Source organism: Alligator mississippiensis, chromosome 5 (assembly GCF_030867095.1).
Source record: "Alligator mississippiensis isolate rAllMis1 chromosome 5, rAllMis1, whole genome shotgun sequence".
Taxonomy (NCBI): domain Eukaryota; kingdom Metazoa; phylum Chordata; order Crocodylia; family Alligatoridae; genus Alligator; species Alligator mississippiensis.
Window position 1 is genome coordinate 190,169,765 of NC_081828.1, and position 20,875 is coordinate 190,190,639.

The following is a 20,875-nucleotide window of genomic DNA, read 5'->3' on the forward strand; positions in this document are numbered from 1 at the left end:
CTGCTGGTCTGAGAGACCACTTCCTGTCATGCCAGTCAGTGTTGTGTTGTTACTTCCTTGTCCTCTCAATCCTGTCTGTTGTCTTTGTTTGGGACAGAGACAATGTACAATGCCTAACAGTGGATACTTGTCCAGAAGCAAAGCTTTCAAGCACGACAATGATGCAAATTCACAACAAGGGAGGGTGACTCATGTATGTGGTTAAAAGGATCTATATATACACCATGAAGTATCATATACAGTGATTCAGAGTCATTGTTTTTCATGGCCCTACAAATATAGGGTCTGGGCAGTGTTGTCTTTCCCTAACTTTCTCTGGACATGTCTGCATTGCAAACTTAGTGTGGCAGACAGTGGCACCTTTAAAAATGATGCGCTGGCTTCACATATGCACCTCACATACAGAATTCAACCATATTTGTGGAACAATGGATGGTCTAATTAGCACAGCCTCTCAGCAAGCACTCTTCCACTGCTTCTGCTTAGCAAGGGAGTGCACACACACACACAGCCAGCTTGAGCATGGCACTGCCTGGCACAGTAAACGTGTGGCACAGATTTGCCTTTGAAGCTTGGAGTAATTTCTAGGTGCTCATCATCACTTATGAGCAGGCTTTTGATACATGTGTTGGGAAAAATGACAATGATACCAACAACTATGAGATATCCAAGCCATGCAAGGGCAACACTGGGAGAGGTATGCAAACAAACAACTAATCTGCTGAATTAGAAGACAAAAGAAAACAAGTCACACAGATTTAGCATGTGCCACTCCCAGGGACTACATAAATTAAATGCGTTTTTTTCCATGAGAAAATGCAACCATATAAAAATATTCTTCCACCTGGCTCCCATTTTGGCTCTTTGCCTATTTGTTTCTTAAATAACTGTAGCGCTCTCTGCCAGAAAAACTGCCTTTTCTGTTTCAGTTTCCCAAGATAACTATGGGTTTGTATAGACATTACACTTAGAAGCTTGGGACGCTAGATGGGGTAAAAAAAAGGTTGCCTGATCTAACTCAGTGATTCCTTACTTGAGTCCTGCTCTTCGCAAATTAATTGAAGAACATTATAGACAATCTTTGGATTTGATCTAGAATCATGTGGCTTACTTTAAGGCGTGTGATTGTAGATTCCGTGTTGGTTTTACAGATGTTTGGCTGGTGCTGGGAACTGAACTAAGTCAAGTCAGGATGGGGGGGGCGGGGGAGAGGCAAGTGGTATTGGGGGTCTAGCAGGTCTGCGGGAGGAGTTGGCTGGCCCACAGGGAGAGTTGATTGGAGCGGGTCCCCCACCTCAACTGACTTAGATTGGGCTCCTAACACTGGCAAACTTCTGTAAAACCAGCACCAGGAGTGATCTGGCAAATCGCTTCTGGTGCTGGTTTCATAGACATTCATCTATGCCAGAAGCTTGATCTAAGTAATTTGGGGTGAGGGGAGGAGCAGGCATCACTGAGGGGGCTAATGGGTCCAAGGTGGAGGGGCTGCCAGGTCCATGGGGAGGTTATCCATCTGGGGTTGAGGTGGGAATCAGGGGGCTTGGGTGGAGGACAGGGAAGGAAAAGCACAGCCCTGGGGCTAGGACAAGCAGCTGGGCTTTCCCAGCCTCGGGGCTACACTCCAAACGTGTATAGATGTTCAGTAGATCAGTTTAACCCATGCCCATTCTAACTTAGCACATCTCCCTGGTGGACTAAGTTAGATTAGGCTGGCCATTTTTGCCCAATCTAACCTTCAGGGAATGTCTGTACAACATGGCACTTTGACTATTAGGGCCTTTTTACACCTTATGCTGTGGACCACACAAATGTTGATCGGTGTTAGTGCAAGCTTGGAGTTTGAAACAGTCACACCTTTAGTTTAGAAACCTTCTGACTCTCTCCCACCTATACAGCTGTGACTTGCCACTAGAGGCCTGGTGAGCAGGGGCAGGACTAGGAGCTTTAGCTGTGACTTGTCACTACAGGGCTGGTGAGTTAGGACAGGCTTCTATTTCTGCTCTAAGGGCAGATGTGTGAGAGATCCTGACATACTGGAGGACTTCAATTTGGTTGACATCCATAGGGAGTGGCCACACCTTAATGGAACAGGAGCTGGGTAGTGCGTATCAGAAATAATCCTGGCCTGGACTGGCATAACTGAATTGCATAGTGAGTTCTTAAAACCACTTTATGGTGTTAATGTGCGGACAATCCAGGGATTAAGAGCTGTAGGAGCTGCCCAGAATTACTGTGTAACAAGGCTCTAACTAAGGATGAACCTAACAAGGAATCTAAGTGTAAGGTCTACATATGGCTGAACTAATATCCAGTGGCAATTTTTTGCCTGATCTAACCGCCTGAATTTTTAAGTGTAACATCTGTACATATCCAAAGAGTACATTTTTATTTTTTTTGTCAAAGAACAAATTTTTTACTTCAGTAGCACCAGAGTGCTGAGCAGGAGGAGAGGAGAAACTCAAACTAATTAAGCATATTTTGTTATGTTGAAAATTCAAATCGTGGCCCTCCCAAAAGGCTTTAGCTACATCAGAAACAGCAGTCTTCAGGCAGAAACAAGAGAAGCCTTTGGGAGAGTCATTTGGGTGTTAGCTCTGCGAAAACAGCTCTATAGCTGCAGCTTCATCCTCTCAGAAGTATAGGACTTTGGTAGCAAAGCAGCTTAGAAAATGTTCAATGCTGCCCATTCATGTTTCTCAAGGAAGAAATTAGTGACGAAGGAATGACCATCCTATATCTGAAGTTTCTATTCAAAGAGAAACGTAAGCTAGATCCAAGTGTTCTTTAGATGTTCTTGAAGACAACTGCTAGGCAGCAGATTCACATGACATGCCCCTGAACTCAAAAAGGCAGAACAAATGTTTTCAGGGGTTCCCCAAAGGATGGTGGTCCTTAATATCTGCCATTCAATTATTCCACAAGTATTGCTGGCCAGAACCTAAACCTTTTTGCTTAAATGCAACCACGACCCACTTTTCTTCTTTGGTTCTCAATGATCAACATGAAAATAGAAGGGAAGAAAGATATATGCAAAAAGGTAATAGCCCCTATTTCTCAATTAATTCATTTCTTATCAAAAAGTTTTCAACTCCTAGCTCAGCTTCAGGATTCTCAAGACTTTTTTTTGGTTGTTATGGCACGAAATTGTACATTTAGCAACCTCCGAGTCATCCTCACTTAATTTTTTAAAACAGTAAAACTTTTCTTTTTTTTAAACAGATTTAGGTTTCCCCCTTAAAAAACAGAAAAAAAATATTATTACTAGGACTAGTGATTGATATTCAAATGCTACAGAAAAGCAAGCATGTCTTCTCAGAAGACTGTAGGGAGTGACTATGTGGTTGGTACTTTTCCAATTGTCAGCCAGTATGGCTGTTCCTTTAGAAAGATAAGTCTTAGAAGGAAGTCCTCAGCTGCTCAGCCCTCTAAATTCTCATTAGTGCTGTGCCATTTTATACAGAAAAATAAAAAAATTCTCAAAATTTTAAGTTATTTCCAAATGTTATTTTCTTCACATTTTTTGCAGAAATTCTTAAACACAAGCCTCTGTAAGCAGTTCATAAAAAACAGCGTAATTTCTCATTCAATTTCTGTCCGTTTTTCAGTCAGGTCTCCTACTGTGATGCCATTAATAATAAACTTAGAAGCCAAAGAAGAATTCTGTCAAACTGCAGATACAAAAGGTTTTCAACATTTCAACAGACAAAAAATATCCTGCTGCACATAAGAAACCACTGTAGGAGCTGTGACTGCCAAAAACTTATTTAAGATTGTATTTAAACCGAAGCAGCTTTCTGTTACTGGAAAAGCAGCCTTCTGAATGACCAATCACATAGACTTTTTGATTCAACTATCTACATAGTATTAATGTGAATCAGCTGTATATAGAATTAGTTTGAATCAAAATGTGAGAGGTGTGGCAAAACAATACTAAAACAGAACAAAAGCAATTGAAATGCATTAATATGTATTACACTTGAACACTTATAATGCTATTATCAGCTTAGTTTAAAAAAAAAATAATTTCCAAACATTAATACCCTCCCTAGGAGCTTGATCTTGCAGAGAGAGAGAGGGGCAAGAATTCACAATCTTGGATGGTTAACTTAGGCATCTAACTATAGAGGTTCTGAACACTCCCCATTTTTATTAATGGCCGAATGAGCTGGGAATAGATTTGGAGCAAAGTATGCTTCAAGGAAATATTAGAAATGAAATGAAGGCACTTTTACTTTTCCATGGCTGAAACCTGAGATAGTAAAGCCTTTTCCACAGCTGAATTTAGCTCATACCTTCCTGTTAGTTGCTTCTCCTGACGCAACCTTTTCTTTACACAAAGCTGGAACAGAGCTCTGACTCAGCCAGCCCTGGACTCTCTTACACTTAACAGGGATGCGTAGCTTACCCACACCACCAATCTGCAGATCACCTCTCAATTATCTTTATTCTCTGCTTCCTTTGCAGCTTCACTCTAAGGAGTAAAGAGTGTATCTGGGGGAAGAGGCAAGGAAAATGGAAAAGCAACCAAAGTAGTACATTGAAATGTTAAGTCTGTTGTCATGAATGCAGTGGCAGAGTAGCTAAGATCCTTTGCTATGGCTCCAGAGGCCCAAGTTTAAGCCATGCTTTGGACTTGTGACAAAGACTGCCCCTGATTCACCGAGCTGTAATTGAGAACTGGGTCACTGAGGCTGGGGAATAGAAGGTGGTCAGATGTGATGCCAACTTCATCACTCCATTGTGTGCCTTTGGCTAAGAAATCAGGGTGTCTTAACTACACTAGCCCAATGGGATGTTAGAGACTTGGATGGACCACCCTTGACCATCCTTTCCTTTCTTTTTTCATGTCCTTGTGACAAGGTATTTAGCAGAATTTGCACATTTACTGGAATCTGACAGGCCGCGCCATGAATGGTTCTGATATACCCTTGCCTATAGCATTCATTTACGAGTAACTTTTAACAGGTGCAATTATGATTGAGACCTGTGAAACGTATATATTTTACCATTTGAAGTCATTCTGGTGATCCACTGTGGTCCCTTCCGACTCTACAATCTATGACTCCATGGTGAGCAACACCATAAAATACCTTGCACAGGATGAACAAAAAGCAAAATGTCTTCAATTAATATATTATCTCAATAATTTATTGTTCTGCATAAGAAGGTAAAACCAGATTTCAGGCATGACATCAAACAATGAATTCAAGTATAGATCTGGATACAATAATATAAAATGTCAACATTTGTTTTACTATGCCAAAACAGCTAAAATACAATAAAAATATCTGTGCTTAAAAGTAAAAACAATTATGTAAAAACCACAAAGCACAGCTTGAATATACACATTACATAAGACACATATTGTCACCTTCTAAGGCTCCATAAAGCCTTAAAAGTCAGAAACACGCACACAATTTTTATCTTAGCAGAGCAATTTTAACAAGTGGGTTTGTATTTCCCTACCTCATGCTGAGGCCTGTCCTAGTAACAAAACTGTTGGACTAGAAACTTTTCTGTCTTGACCCAGTACCATATCTGACAGCCTCACAGAGACTGATGGATTCTGTTTTTATTGATGAGGACACTGCAATAATATTAGTTTTAAAAGGGTATTTACTGGAGTGGGCTGTACCTTTCTTTTTTCTAAAAACTCATTCAAAATTTTATTTCTAGCTGCTCAAAGATGGCTCACACCTTTTTTCCCTTTTTGGTTTGCTCTGTGTTTGCTTTTATGGTCTCTCCCCCTCACCCCCTTCTTTCACAGGTGTTACAATTAGACAGGAGCAGGTGGCCAGCTGTCTAGGAAATTATTGCCAGTGTTTACACGGAGCATCAGAAAGTAAGTGTCTCTGTAAAAAGAACAAAGCATCAGGCAGCTTATGGCCTGCCACCCCGGTCTGTCGTAGAAGGTCTTCATAGGCCCCACTGACCTGGAAAATTAGATTTAAAACTGTTTCAAAATTGTTTTCCCCTTGCAAAAAGCCTGCAGGGCAGCAAAGGACAGCCTGCTTCCAGGGTTTTCAAACATTAATAGCATCTGTTTCTTATATAGCAAAACAGGTCCTTTATTCGAAAGATATTTTACACGTGATCTTGGCACTACAGCTTAGAAGCAGTTTCAGCATACTCTTTTAATAAGGATTGCAGCTCCTCTGATATAACAGGGTCAGGTCAGAAAGAGGTGTGGAGCACCCTCACCTTTTCTTGTCTACAATGGAAATTGAGGGTACTCAATACGCTGAGGACCGTATTCCCAGGGGAAAGTTAGACTGAGTAATTTGAGAGAGAATATTTCTTCAACCCACACTCGATTTGTGATTTCATTTGAATTAAATGCAATCAATGAGCTGTTATTTGTGTTACAAATAAGCTTAAGTCCACCAAAAAATGGAGAAGTATTGCAGAAGTTAACATTATAGCCATTCAAGTACAGCGTGTCATAGTGAGATACAGTAGGTCAGTATCTGCAATATAAACATTTCCAGACTCCTAGGGTTTTTCTTGTTGTTGCTGCTTACATTTCACTTGCTTTACATAATTTTAAATCAAAATGCAATGACCAAAACATCAAATGTGCATTTAGAAGACAACTGCAAAGAATTTATGGCTTTATCAGGATACAAGCTAAGCTAAAATATTTACACGGAATGTTGAACTCAATTTACAAAGACAGTGTTTCAAATTAGAACAGCATAGAAACTTATTTTATAAATGATCACACTGACGAGAAATTCAAAAATGTAATATACCTTTACAGCCCTTTCATAAATATATAGGTTTCACTAAATTCTTTTTTCTTTAAACAAGACAGATACATTCTCTCTACATGGTAACATAAAATAACTCTGCTTCCTGTCTGAATGCCACAGATGTGATGATCTGAAGTAAGCAAGTTCATCTACGCACTGTACCTGTAAGACAAGTTTGCTACTCAGTTAACACACGTGCTTTACTCTTTCTTCACACACATTCTCATTTCCTGCCTCAGTAGTAAAATCAAGAGAAATGGAAGACACCTATATTAAAAATACATGATCTACTGTATATTTGGTTGCTCCATCACACAGGATTCAATATGAGGTTTCAATTGTATCTGGCCAGTGTTAAAAGGAGAATAAGTTTCTTTGTAGCATAGCTTCCAAGCTTTAACTGAAATAAAAGCATTTGAATTTAAAACAAAATATCCTCTGAATGCTGTTCGGATGTGTTTTGAAAAGTTTCATATTTTTAAAACAAGTATTTTATGTATAGCTAATACAAACAATTCATGTATTGCAACTGCTTCCCAGATCTCAAAACAGTTCCCCCACTAATTGTCTGAAAGTCTCCAAAATGCTAGAACTATTTTAAAAGGATGCCAAAAGTATTTGGAGTTGATTTAAAGGGGAAAAAACCCAAACAAACCCAACAAAACAAAAGCAACTCACTACATTACTTTTTATTCCAATATATCACTGATCTTATAGAAGATCTAATAGAAAACTTGCCCACAAAGGAAGACTGTTAAAGTTACAAGCATTTAAAGTAATTCATACTTTCCCTTATTCAGATAAATATTCCCAACGGTTGTCTTTGTTGTGCCACAAAGCAAGCATGAAGAATTTCACTGCATGCATATGCACGGTAGAGCAGCAAAAGACTGTTGCTCTTCCAGAGAATATTTTACAGTTAAGTCACTAAAGTACTTTTCTCGTTTGGTGAAAAAATTCAATAAAAACGAACACTAGCATCACTCTGTGCACATAAGACAAAGCTCACACTTTGAGGAAAGAAGACCTCATCCTGATTCTTAATCCAATTAAAACTGATGTCCTATCTATAGAAATGGTGGTCGCTGTCGCCTGCTTCAGTTGTCTCAAGTTCCATTAAAGTACAGATAATAACTTCCAAGTGCTAATGTGCAACCTTTTATGGAAGCAATTATGGCTGAGACCACCAATGCAATGATATCTAGTGTTAATATCTTCTGTTAACCCTTGTTTAAAAAAAGCCTTCAACTTGGACACTGATATATAAAATAACCTGCTGGCAGTTTTTGATATAGTATTAGCTCACTGTACTGACCTTGATAAGGCTTGGATTACATGGGAAACTTCTTGTCCCAAAATTCGAACAGGATGGTTTAGGATACAGAAAAACAAGATGAACATTTCAATTGCACCAAGTCTGAAGCTGCATGTCAGTTTGCCCAAGCTTGAAAAACCCTCCCACCAAGAAAATGGCAACAAAATTGGGTCCAACCATGCACCTTACTAGCAAATTCCCAGCTACTATCATATATTTTCCTTATTCCTAGTGTTATGAATGCAACCAGCTGACTGGAACCCAAAAGGTCTCTGTCTCCAGTGTGTCAAAAGTTGTTTTCAGCTCATTGTAGGCTGTGGTGAGGTCATCATTAACTATAACTTTATCAAAGAGATGGCCATACTGACTTTCCATCATCTGAGCAGACTTAATCATTTCTTGAAAATCTTCTTCCTAATAAAACAAGTAGAAGTTGTTAATCCAGAGTACAAGTATATCAAACACATCAATGACTAATGCATATCCACTGACTGGCTCTATTAATGTCCTATTCAGCTTATTTTCTGTTGCATCAGGACTTCTTTGAAACATTCTCCTGACTAGATTTTGCCTGACAAGGCAATTCTTTCCTCTTCTCTCTTAGAGCAGTAGAATTAGCCACCAACTGATAATTACATAGACATTCCTGTGCTAGGAATACCAGTGGAAAACTGTTTTTAGCTGTTTACATTAATGATGCACTGACAACTGCATTACCTAAGTCTCAGCTTGCTATTAGCAAGGGATTTATCAGAACACAGGCTTTATTTTTTAAGAACTTGGTCCATATCCAAAGGATAGTTCCTGCTGGCTTCCTGTGTCTCGCTAGAATTGCTTTACTGAGTTTATGTTCATGTTTTTAGGGGGAAAAAAAACGTAAAAAGACTAAGTATTTAATTTATTTCATAACTCAGATTGAAGCTTAAATGAGCAAAGTCCTAAAGACACATCATGTCCTTTCCCCTACTAAGAGCTCCCTTTTGCATTGCACATACTCTGCAGTAAATCAAAAACTGATTCAAAAGGGTGTTGCAGTCAGCCTGTGGGCAGATGTAGAATGCAACTACTTTAGAAGGGGTGTGGGAGGTATAACAAAGGCGCAGTCTTTGGCACAAAGCAACTGGTACATTTGCATGCACCTATAACAATAAAAGTGAGCTAAATCACTGTACTGTTAAACTGTAATGGAAGCTTGTTAAAGATAAAATGCATGTGTTACAATGAACATAGAGAGGGAACAGTGACACTGAAATGCCATATAATGGTATCATTCAATACCAGTACTATTACTTATCTGTCTGTACCCATGGGTGCTAAATTTTATTTCAGCTATGTGGCACAAAACCTAAAATTTAAATATATATTTATAGAACATTTGAATCGAGGGAACTGGGAAACCTAAAATATTTGTAGCTATCAAAGTCAATCTGTGCTTAACTTTAGGACATTTATTAGTAAATAGTGTAAATTGCATGCACTACTTAGAATGATTAACAAGAAGTTTTACTTTTCAGCTTTTTACCTAAAAGTGATGCTACTTACTTAAGATTTTTTCCCTTTTTCTTTATTTGCTTTAAAATTTTTATCTACCTCACAAAGGTATCTGAAATATTTGTTCTGTACCTGTAGTTGTGAATTTAAGACATTTTTACTTTTCATTTTGAGTTTGGTTTAGTTATGTCTAATTTAATTCAGGGAAAATTCAATAACGTTGATAAGATAAGAGAATGTCACTGAACAATTGATGGTACCTCTGATTTTTCTAACCTTAAAGTTATTCTGAAAACAACACGTCATTTCCTAGTAAAAAAAACAAAACAAAACATTTTCCTGCTTGGGAGCTCCAATAGTGTGAAATAAAAGGAGCTTAGAAAACACACTTACAATTATGCTGAAGTGCATCAAAAGAAATTAAATCACTTCTGAAAAGTTATGGCACAGGAGAGAGAGTTTGAGACATATAAAAACAAAGAATATATTATGTATAAATACACATGCACCAAAGTTGTAGGGCAAAGATCCATTTAATTCCAACAACTTTATTTTCCTTTTAAACCTTTATTAAGAGATCTCTTGATCACTTTTCACATCTAAGTCTAAAAATACTTACCGTAAAGGGTTTTGCAGTCCCCCTCTCATCTTTGCTTGAAATAATCTTGGCGTTTTTTCTGGTCTCCCTTAAACGCTCAAGTGATGGAGGCTTTATAAATATCACAAATGGTTTAAATTCATATGTCCTCAAGTGCTTCACAGTCTGGGAAGAGAAAGCGATTATAATTAATTAATAACTGGTGTTGCAGTCTTCCGTACCCTGGAGTCTGCAATAATAAAAGAAATCCTCCACTACCCAAAATAAACCTATAATGCATTTCTGGAAGTGTATCTTTCAGCCCATGTCACCCTCCATGCCCAAACAGCATTTTTCTGTGCACCGTGTTACTCGAATGGTAAAAAATCCCCACACAAGTTGTCAGTAAGGTCAAGACTGATCTGTCTGGCAGAGAGAAACCTGGGGCACCTGCCTGGAGGGCTGGTACTGCCCTAGCTAGAAGAATCAAACTCTCACAAGGATTCGTTCACACCCTGAGGAAGAAGCAGCTCATTTCAAGAGCTCGTTCTAGGAGCTGAGCTTCCTACGGCCAAACTTCAAAGATGGGGGGTGGGGGGGAAGGCGTCCTGCAGCCCACCTGCAAAAGTTCATAGAGATAAAGACAACCATTTGTTCTTAATCCTTCTCAAAAGACTCACCAAGTGACATCTCTCCTGCTGCTTAATTTCCTCAGTCAGATCAGGACTGCCTATTTGACTAAAGCAGGCGAGTCAAAGATTCGGCCCACAGGACTAGACATTTTGCGGCAGGATGAGCGGTGCCAGCGCTAATTGCTGTAGCTTTGGGACCTGTACAGCTGTCTCACTCCACTGCCAATTTTCTGACTTGCGCGCTGGATCTGGAGTGTGGAGCTGTAACCCAGCCCATGGGTTGGAAATTTGGTGGGATGAGCAGCAGCTGCCATGCCATGGTTCCTGGAGCCATGACAATTAACCCTATGTCACCTGCCCTGTCACCAAATTTCTGCTCCATGAGCAGCTGCAGGCCGCATGACATAGCTCCATGCTCCAGATATGGCCCACGGACTAGACTCGCGCTACTTCTCCAGCCTATGGGGCTGGGTGAGTTTGACACCCCTGAACTAGAGAACTTATGCACTGCAGAGCTGTGGGTAGCAGCAGCAGTCTAATTGTGGCCCCATAAGGCTTCAGATGGGTTACATCACCCTGCTCCAGCACATACACAGGAAAAATCCACGACAGGTGTGCAACAGTCACAGAGCCATCGCCTGTAACAGAGGATGCATTGAGAGCAAGACTGGATATCTGGGAGATGCCCCAGTCAAGCGAACCTGACTCAGTCCACCTGAAAACAGAACAGAAAAAGGAACCTGTCCCTAGGAAAGGACCAGCACTTTATCTCAAAGATGGGAAATGGCTTCCTTACATACACACAGCTCAGTGTTCAAAAACAGATTCCCTGAAAGGACCTGTCAAATTCCTGTCCCCACTGACACAAGGGAAATGAAGCCCAGAAGCAGCAGTTTACTTAAGACCTGCCTCACAGGTTATGGTCTGCCTGGGTACATCTTTATTTACAGCAGGGATGGATTCAGGACAGGACCGCATGCAAGTGCACATCACTGTACGTTGGCTAATAGCTTAGGAGTAATGCCAGGAAGACAGAGGCTTGTATGGGAAACTGTATGGAGACTGCTTGGACCTAAATAATTTACGTGTGTGCCCCAAAGCACAAGTCACTGGGAACCCACACATAGGAGCTACATTTGCAAGTATCTGCTTGCAGTAGCCACCATAACAATGCCCTGTCACCAGGTGATGGGCAGAGTGTGTAATAAGCTGCCTGCCTATAGCAAATGGATCTACCAGGATGGATGTAGACAGATGACTTCAACTAATCTGCTATAGTGACTAGGCAGAGAGAAAGAACAATACCCAAGTGATTACACCACAACTGTAAGTCATCTAGGATCAGTAACTGTCAGCGTTACATGGTGCAGGTAAGCATCTTTTCCTTGCTAATTCCCGCCTTTGGAGTGCTGCCATTAGCCCTCTCCCGGGACCTAGCAAACTGCTGGGACCCCAATGCCCTTTTATATGCCAAGCAAGGAGGCATCATCCATTCTTTGGATATAGGTGTAGGAAGGGACCAGTGTAAAAAATGGTACTTTTCCACTATACCAAACATTAGGAGCCCCAGTCTTCTCTTCCTAGCTTCCGTAGGGGCCTTCTCATGAACACACTTCCACTTCTGGTTTATTAGGGAGACAGACCCATTTGAGAACATGCATCTGCCACAAGAAGGAGCTATTGCTTTGGCTGCTTCTCTTCACTCCTGTTTTCCGCGCCTCTGACACCAACCAAATTTACCAGATAGGTAAGAGTTCCCTTCCTAATATCAAGCAAAAATATATTTGTATCCTACTGGACAGGTATGTATCATCATCCCTGAGTAACCCTAGGACTCTCTGATATTTTGTGTTGGGTGACTACCAATCTGTCCCACACTCCAGTACAAATTTAGCCACCCATTCACTCCCTGCCTGGCTTTCTCAGCCTCAGAGAGAGATCTAGATTTGTCAGCATGTTTACAGAATCAAAAAATGCTTACATGTATAATATATGTATAATAATTATGTCAAGTAGCAGCTAGTCAAAGAGTGTAAGAGGGGAAATTAGCTGGTTTCAAAGGACACCCTTCTTAATATGCCAAATCAGATCTGTCAAGGTTGTGGTTTGAGCCTTTAGGGATCTAGTGCCTGCAGATCCATACATCAACTCCTCTAACCCATGCACCTGCCTCACTTCTGAGGCCTACCAATGAACTTCTAGGGCTACTGGTCATCCACATATAGGGCAAATGCATAATATTATGTTTGCAAGAATGTCTAATTCCAAAAGACTCCTGCACATGACCTGAAGGAAAGGGTATAAAAAATCTAAGTAAATCACTGAATTATCCTCCCCCAAAGAAGGTTTTTCTACCCTGGTATACATTTGCATGTATACCCTTTGGTGTTTCTGTTGTAAGCTATGCTGACAATGTCCCTGTCCAGCCCTGAACAAATGGGATCCAATTTAATCAGAAGAGCCTCAACAATATTAGCATGAACCTGAATGTCCTTTTTGAGGTAACTCCCTTCTCTGTGGAGAAGTCTGTATTGCTTTGAGGGTGGGTAAATCCAATTTATACACAATCTTATGGTATTAAAAAATACTTTGTTTTATGACACTGAAAATCAGGGTATCTGACCACTCCTCTACCAAGACAGAGCTATATATGCCAAAATCCCATTTAAGTCATCCTTGCTGAACCCCTTAGTAATCCTGGGAGAGAACCATGATATCCCCTTTCACCCTGAATATTCAAGATGACACTTGCTTTGAACTAAGACAAAAATGGCCAAGAACCAAGCTTCCAGAAGCCCCCAGCATCTTCTCTGAGATACCAGTCACATCATACATTGAATAAGCTGCACTGTCAGTTACCAAAGGGACTGCTGCTGAATCACCTCTTGCAGAAGAATTTCTCAAGGAGGGCATGTATGATGGTGCAGCTAGGTACAACACAGGCAAGGTGACATTTTCGTCATTTCAACAAATCCTCTGGGTTTGCTTATTTGATTTCTACCATGGTTTCAACACCATGTTGTATATCATCTAGGGTTGCACCAACAGAGATTTTGGGGGCCAACACTGACAGCCAATATTTAAGGAGGCATATCAGCTAATACCGATCTGATTTCTGGTACAGTTGCCTCCAGGTGTTAAGTCCAGTGTGGTGGAAGGGTAGAGGGTGTCCCTGGATCTGTGCAGGGCAGGGTGGGATGCAGCTGGGGCTGTGTGGGGCTTTTCTCAATTGGGGCTGGGGTTGGAGCATGCACCAGCGGTACTGGGAGGGTGCTGCATCCACCCCAAATTTAACCGCCACTCCACTCCCAGTGCAGCCACTGCCACCCACCCAGAGCTGGTCCGGCTCAATGCTCTGCCTCCACCCACGCACTGGGAAGAGCTGGGTCAGCGCTGCGTGATTGGTGGTGGTGGCGGCACTGGGAGTAGAGCTGTGGCAAAATTTGGGGTGGATGCAGCTTCCTCCCAGCACCACTGGCACCTGTGCCAAGCCCAGCCCCTGCCAAGAGCCCTGTGCAGACCTGGCTGCAGCCCGCCCCATCTCACTCCGCACAGATCTGGGGACCCCCCCACCCACCCTCCTGGGGTGCAAGCAGCAGCAAGAGCTGCCCCCCTCACCTACCCCTGCCCCCTCTCTCATTGCAGGGGGGCACTGATCTGTCTCCCATGCCCGTTCCCTCTTCCCTCCCCTTCTACCACAATGAACTAACCAGCTGGAGGCAGCTCTCCATGCTGCCAGCTCTGCTCCTCGCTGCCTGAGCATTGCACTGCGGCTGCACACAGCACAAGCATTTATTGGCCAAATTATCGACCCCATCAGGCTGATATCCAATACAGCAAATTTTCTTTATTTTGGTACCAATCCAATATTGGACCGATCTATCAGTGCACCTCTAATATCATCCAACACACCAAATACGCTCACTGAAACTAAATGGATGAAATTAACAACTGCTGCATGGCAGAATGAACACCCTGAAAAAGATATAAAGGACAGACATTCCCAATCACCAACAGAATAACACCTTTCACAGAACAACCGTTCCATCTCTGAGCTCACTGCTCTTTTGGAAGACAGGCCTGGCAACAAAAGTTAATAATTTTACTGGATACTAAAAACTATGAACCAAATGCAATAGTTTTATGGCTTGTTACAATTTACCTGCTTCCTCCGCTAATGTCTTTGTACTCTATAGGTAATAACAACTCTTCCCTTGAATGGTCTTTACATTAGTAGGTTTACCTATTTCATCCGCACTTTACTTGGTTTGTAGCTACTTTGGAAAACTTCTCTGTCCCATAGTTTTACTGCCCACTACCTCTAAGTATTTTCATTTACATAATGAAGTAAAAGATTATTGCTTTACCTGGTATTTAGCTTAGGCTAAATTGATTACTTGACTTGCAAGCAGATACACAGTGGATAAGCCAGGGACATTGAAAGAGAACATCAAGGAATTGAAGAATCTGTTCTCAGGAAAACATTTCAGTTAAAGAAACTTTATGTTTGGCTTTTTGTGGGTGATCTCTTTTATTGGACCAACTGCATGGCTGGTATAGACTTAGAGAAGTTTTTGGGTACCACAATACCCTTCCTCAATCCCAGCCATACAGTTGGTCCAATAAAAAAAGATCACCATCATAGCTGTAACATCACTTCAACACTACCAAAACTTTGCTTAAATATTCTTAATGTACAAGTTAAAGTTACTCCCAGCCGATTCTGAATACTGGGGTTTTCAACAGGAGAAAAGCAAAATACACACAATGGGTAAACAACATCCCTTCCCTTTTCAGAACACTACTCTGTATTTGTATGTCCGATCCTGCAACACTTTACATGAATAGTCTGGTAAAATCAAGGGACTGTTCAGGTGACAAAGGGATTGTAGGGATTCAGCCTGTATCTGAAGGATATTTTGGATTTCAATAATCAATTTTGAGACCTATTCTAACACAGGAATGATGAAGACAAGTGTTGAAAAAAATCTGTGAGTAATAAACTCTTAAGTATTATAGTGCAAGCTGCCATTTCAGTTAGTTCTTGTATTAAAAGATCTTGCAGTTTGTACTGAAATGCTTCTTTTCTCCTTCTCTTTCAGGAAAGCTTTCTGCTGTAAGTACAGCCAGTAAAGGTGTGGAATATAAATTTAGTTTTGAATCAAATGGAATGCTCTATTAAACAGTTTTCTTCTGGAACCATAACACGCAACTCAGTAAATGACATGATGCCAAGAGAGGTGCTTACTTACATGAGGCTGGACATCCAACAAACAAACTTTGTTTTTAGCTAGAACAGATCGAATAGAGTCTATGCTTGTGCCATAATAGTTGTTTTTATATTCACCATATTCAATAAACCTGTGGTAGAAAGTGAAAACAGATCAGAATCATTCCTATTTCATCTGCAAAAACTTATCATCAGCTTGGTTTATAAGACCTAATTCAGGAGAAGAAATATTTTTATTCTACATGCAACTTTTACCATGTTTTATAAAAGGAAATGCTGCCAAGTACTTTGGCATCTAAATTAAAAAAAAAAAATCTTCTATTTTACTATTTTCAAATCAGTAACACCTGCTTGTATTACCGTTAAAGAGAAAAAAAGCAGTATAGTCCAACAGCATACTAATGTTTTCCATCACCTCTTTCTCTGAACTAATGCAATTCAATAAAAGAGTGGATAACCTAAACAATAGAAACTACTGAAATTTCACTGCACACTACAGAATATCCAAATTCTCTGTCTCAGAATAGAAGGCGGAGCTACAGTGGTGCTAATGGAGCCAAGGTGGCTGGCTATGTGCTATAAAAGCATAAATACAATTTGCCAAAAAAACAAAGAACATTTTGAAATTTTAATAAAACTTAGAGCTTTGTGTCTAACACTTTTGCCTTCTGAAATGCTTAGGGCAGCATTTCAACTTGCAATATTTTACAGGCTGCTAAAGAGCAGGATGCTACCATTGTCTTCCATTTATTTTAATTTTTGGACAGTTTGCAGTTAAGGGCTTCTCTGTAGGTCTCCAAATTCATAAGAACAGGAAGTACCTGTCCTGAAAGTGCATGTAACTGCACAAACATTAAATTAAACAAATGCTTGCAATGACAAGCTTGCCAATGCTTCTGTCCTTCGTAGTGCAAGGCTTATTTAACAAAACAAAGGATACCAAATTAAAAAGGATCTCCTTCCTTGTAACACCTTAAAAATCTCTATGAGTTTACCTCATCTGCAAGGCATTTAAAATTTCTGGTAGCTTTAAAATGTTAGTTTTGTACGTTACTTTTGTAGTTTTATTATTTCAAAGAAGCTTCAAGGTTGAACTGCCTAGGCATTCAAATTATACTTTAACAATTTTAAAGCAGTACCCACTTTAAGTACTACATAAAAGAACCAATTAATAACTCTGCAATGAAACCACTGTTTTGTCTCTGGCTCAGGTTAAAGTCTTTGCAACATACTTGTTATTCTGTACATCCGTCTCAAACAAGTGCTTGGAAATGAAAATGTACTCCACACCATCACTTTCTTGGCCTCTTCTTGGTCTGGTCGTGTCTGTGGTTTTCATGAAAAAAGTTTTAAAAATAAATGTAAATCAGTTTTGGGACAAATGTAAAAGGCCCGATCATGTGTGGGGTTAAGTGCCCTCATTCCCCAATAGGTTAGATAGGACTTGAGGATTCTTAAGGTCACTTGGCACATCACAGGATTGTGTTAAAAGCAAGTGTGAGAAAATCCCACAGGACATGAATTTCAGCTAATCAGCTTGTTTTTGTGTTTTTTTTAAGCAGTGGAAAAATATAATAAAATGGGAACAGAGAAAAATAGTGAAAAAATGAACATCAATTTAGAACAATCCCCTTCTACCTTCTACTACTTTTCATAGCATAATCACTTGGAAAACCCAGTGATTTCAAGACCATAAAAGATAAATTCAGCTGAGCAACTGGGTGTATAAGGGAGCCAAATGTTTTTATGATCATTAAAACATTTGCAGCAACAGTATAGTGGGCATAAAAATACAATTAATGAAAAACTGCATTTCATGTTTTATGGCCTTACCCTTCGGCGATCAGGCATGAATTCCTTTCACTTGCCTTCTACAGTCTTGGACTACCGATTACTTAGATTATGTTTATTTTATTTTTATTTTACTTCCTTTGAATCATCAAGTAGTACCTTTTCTGTAAGACAGGTACACACCTGACAGAACATGATACTGTGCGGTGAGGTGTATGGTAAAGGATTTTATTACTGATGAAACACTGTGGCTTTGGCACTTGTGAGTAATATGACCAGTCCAAATTCATGCCCATAAAACCCTCTGTACCTTGCCATCACATATATTCTTTATTCACCCACTTACCTAGCCACAGACACCCCCACCCACTCCCAAAGAGTATATTTTTAATATTTTTGTCACCTCATCTTCTTTGGCTAATAAAAAGAAACATTCCTAAAATGGCCACAACTCTACTTCTACTCAACATTTCCCTGTCATTAAGTGACTCTCACAAACCTGTAAGTCTTGGGGAGAAACAAAACACAAGTGAAAGTTTGAAGGCACTAAATCACTTGATGAAAAAAGGCAATTTATGTGAAAAGTCTTATGTTGAGAACTGCACACTCATCAATCTGTTAAGTATTTAAGCAGAAAGTAGGCAGGGTGGTACATGTACACTGAAGCTGCTCTGAGGTACTGTAATTACTCTATTGAGACTGATGGAGCGTGGTAATTATTGTGCTGTAGCAGACTCCAGTGTCATGTGCATCAGCGTCCCCATGCTGAAAAATGGCCGTGGAGGTGCTTTAACTAAAGCTCATTCAATGAGCTTTAATTAAAGCACCCCCACTGACATTTTTCGGTGCAGGGACACCGATACACGTAACACTCCAGGCACTTTAATTAGAGTGGTTCTCTCTGGGAGGCAGGGGGGAGGGACACTTTATTTAGAGTGGCTTTGAAAGCCTGGCCTCCCAGAGCACATGTATAAATGCCCTTAGAGACTAACCGGTTAGTACTGTGGTAATACAGCTAACCACCTCCCTACTTAAGACTTTACAGGTATCTGGCACGGTTCTATGAATTTATAGGCCAGACATTTGCAATTCATGTATGTTGTTGAGAATAAATTTAGTAAGTTTTCATCTACCAACAAACTTACCCACATCTATTTTTTAAGAACACCTGCAATATTGAAGAAAGTATTGGGTTAAGGCCCTGGATAGAGGGCACTTGAACCTTGTTCTTAAGAAGCCTCTCTACAGGAGACAAAGCTACCAGACAAAGCCAGTACAGGGCTGGAGAAGCTTGTCCATAGACAAGGGCTAAGTACAGACAGTCAAAAAGACTGAGGCTAAATTGATTCAGTCTTCTCAGGTTAGTCTAAGCTGAATAGACTGAACGAATAAGCAAGTGAATAGACATTCAATTTTGATTCCAGAAATGCAACCACATGCCTGCAGTGGCCCAAGCCAGAAGCCCGGGGGCCTTAGTCCATGCCTCCTTGCTTGGCTGGAGCAGACACCTTGGGCCAAGAATAGACTGCTCACCTTGAGAGGGGGGAGGAGGGTTTGTAGGGGAGCTGCAAAGCATTCTGGGATGCCGGGAGACTGTGAATTAACTTGAATCTGGAGGGGACCTGGGACAGAAGTTCAATGAACAGTTTTAACCTAAATCAGCTAAGTCGGATACTATATCCATGCAGGTTTATCTTAAATTGGTTTAAGGCATTTTGAAAGTGGTTTATGTGCGCTGAACTTCGGTTGTTATACATCTAAACCAGTTTCCGACCACTTATACCATTTTTTGTGTGTAATTTCTGTCCCTAACCAAGGGGTCAGTCTTTATATTTTTAAATCTCTATGCCAAAGACTGATTCTGATATGTGCTTTACAAATATGACAACTGACATACTAACAGTTGTGTGATTCCCTTACCTGAACACAGGACAAGGCTTCACATGAATGAGATAGAAACTGTACCACAGCAACAGGACTCAAACTTGTCTGTATCATGTTATGGAATTTGAAAAAGTGAAGGTTTTTGCCAACACCCAGTGAAAACCCTACCAGAGATAAGGTTCCATTGCCTGGACCTGTTCTACAATTATGGCAGTATTAAACCTAATTTTCAGGATTAACAAATGCAAGGGTAAAAAATGTCTGAAACTTGAGAACCTGGCCTTTAGTGTCAGATGCCAAGAGCCAAACTGGTAGGCATTTTTCTTTCTTGAGCTTTTAACTAGTCTCAAATTGAAATTATGAATACTGCAAAGAAATGTACTATACATCTTGCAGGTAAACACTCCTCAATCTTCAGGTTACATTGGCATGAAAGCAATTAAACAAATATATTCTTACTAACAAACATTTCAGTATTTTTCTCGTTTGACTCTAGATGACAGTTTAATGTTAAAAAGAGTATCTAAAATAATTCAAGGGGAAAAAATCTAACATTTAAAACCCATGACTGTAATGCATTCTAATAATTGTAAGCTTTTTGCCCTTTGATGAGTACTGGAGGCAGAATTATTGTAACTTGTATAAATGTCCAGTCTTTCAAACAAGTGACATGAAAGGAAATTCTTAAAGCAAAGTTAATATCTTCACTATGTTAATATCAAGCCTTGGGGAGAAAAGTCCTCCTTTTCTGGTAAATACAACCCAGACACATACATGCTAAACTGTTCCATAAATAGTGTAAAGCAAAGTGCTGTTGGAAAACTTTGTTTATAAATTACATTAGTTGAGCAAATTCTGATAGTAAATGTTTCTGTTTCTACAAAAGTAATTTTCCAAATGGCAAAATATAAGGAATTTGAATGACACTCATTCACAAGGTCAAACCACTTCACAAGTTCTCTCTCTATCATAGGCAGAAAGATAGATCATTTGGGAGTCACAAAAGAGCAGATGGAATACACTGCTCTGACAGGAAACTCACCTTATGCTGGGAATTATTAGTTTATCACTACTTACCAACTTCTGAATATAAACAATGGTCTTGGTTGTGTGAATTCTCTTACTGTCCATATCCAGGTTTGCAACCTCAGACCAAAGTGTTAGTGGAATAAATTCCACCATTTAAATGCCAAATCCCAAGGA

The 20,875-nt window shown here is 40.1% G+C and overlaps 1 protein-coding gene across 7 annotated transcripts in view; it reads right to left on the reverse strand.

Annotated features, from left to right (window-relative positions):
* Positions 1 to 5,132: 5,132 nt before the first annotated feature.
* MPP7 (MAGUK p55 scaffold protein 7) overlaps positions 5,133 to 20,875 on the reverse strand; it is a 277,171-nt gene continuing 261,428 nt past the window's right edge. For all 7 annotated transcript variants that reach the window (XM_059729112.1, XM_059729113.1, XM_059729114.1 and 4 more), the window contains 4 exons: positions 17,230 to 17,323; positions 16,020 to 16,128; positions 10,178 to 10,321; positions 5,133 to 8,481 (listed from right to left, as the gene is read on the reverse strand). In XM_059729112.1, coding sequence (XP_059585095.1) covers positions 8,302 to 8,481; positions 10,178 to 10,321; positions 16,020 to 16,128; positions 17,230 to 17,323 — 527 coding nt within the window. In that variant the 3' untranslated portion in view covers positions 5,133 to 8,301. The remainder of the gene's footprint in view (positions 8,482 to 10,177; positions 10,322 to 16,019; positions 16,129 to 17,229; positions 17,324 to 20,875) is intronic.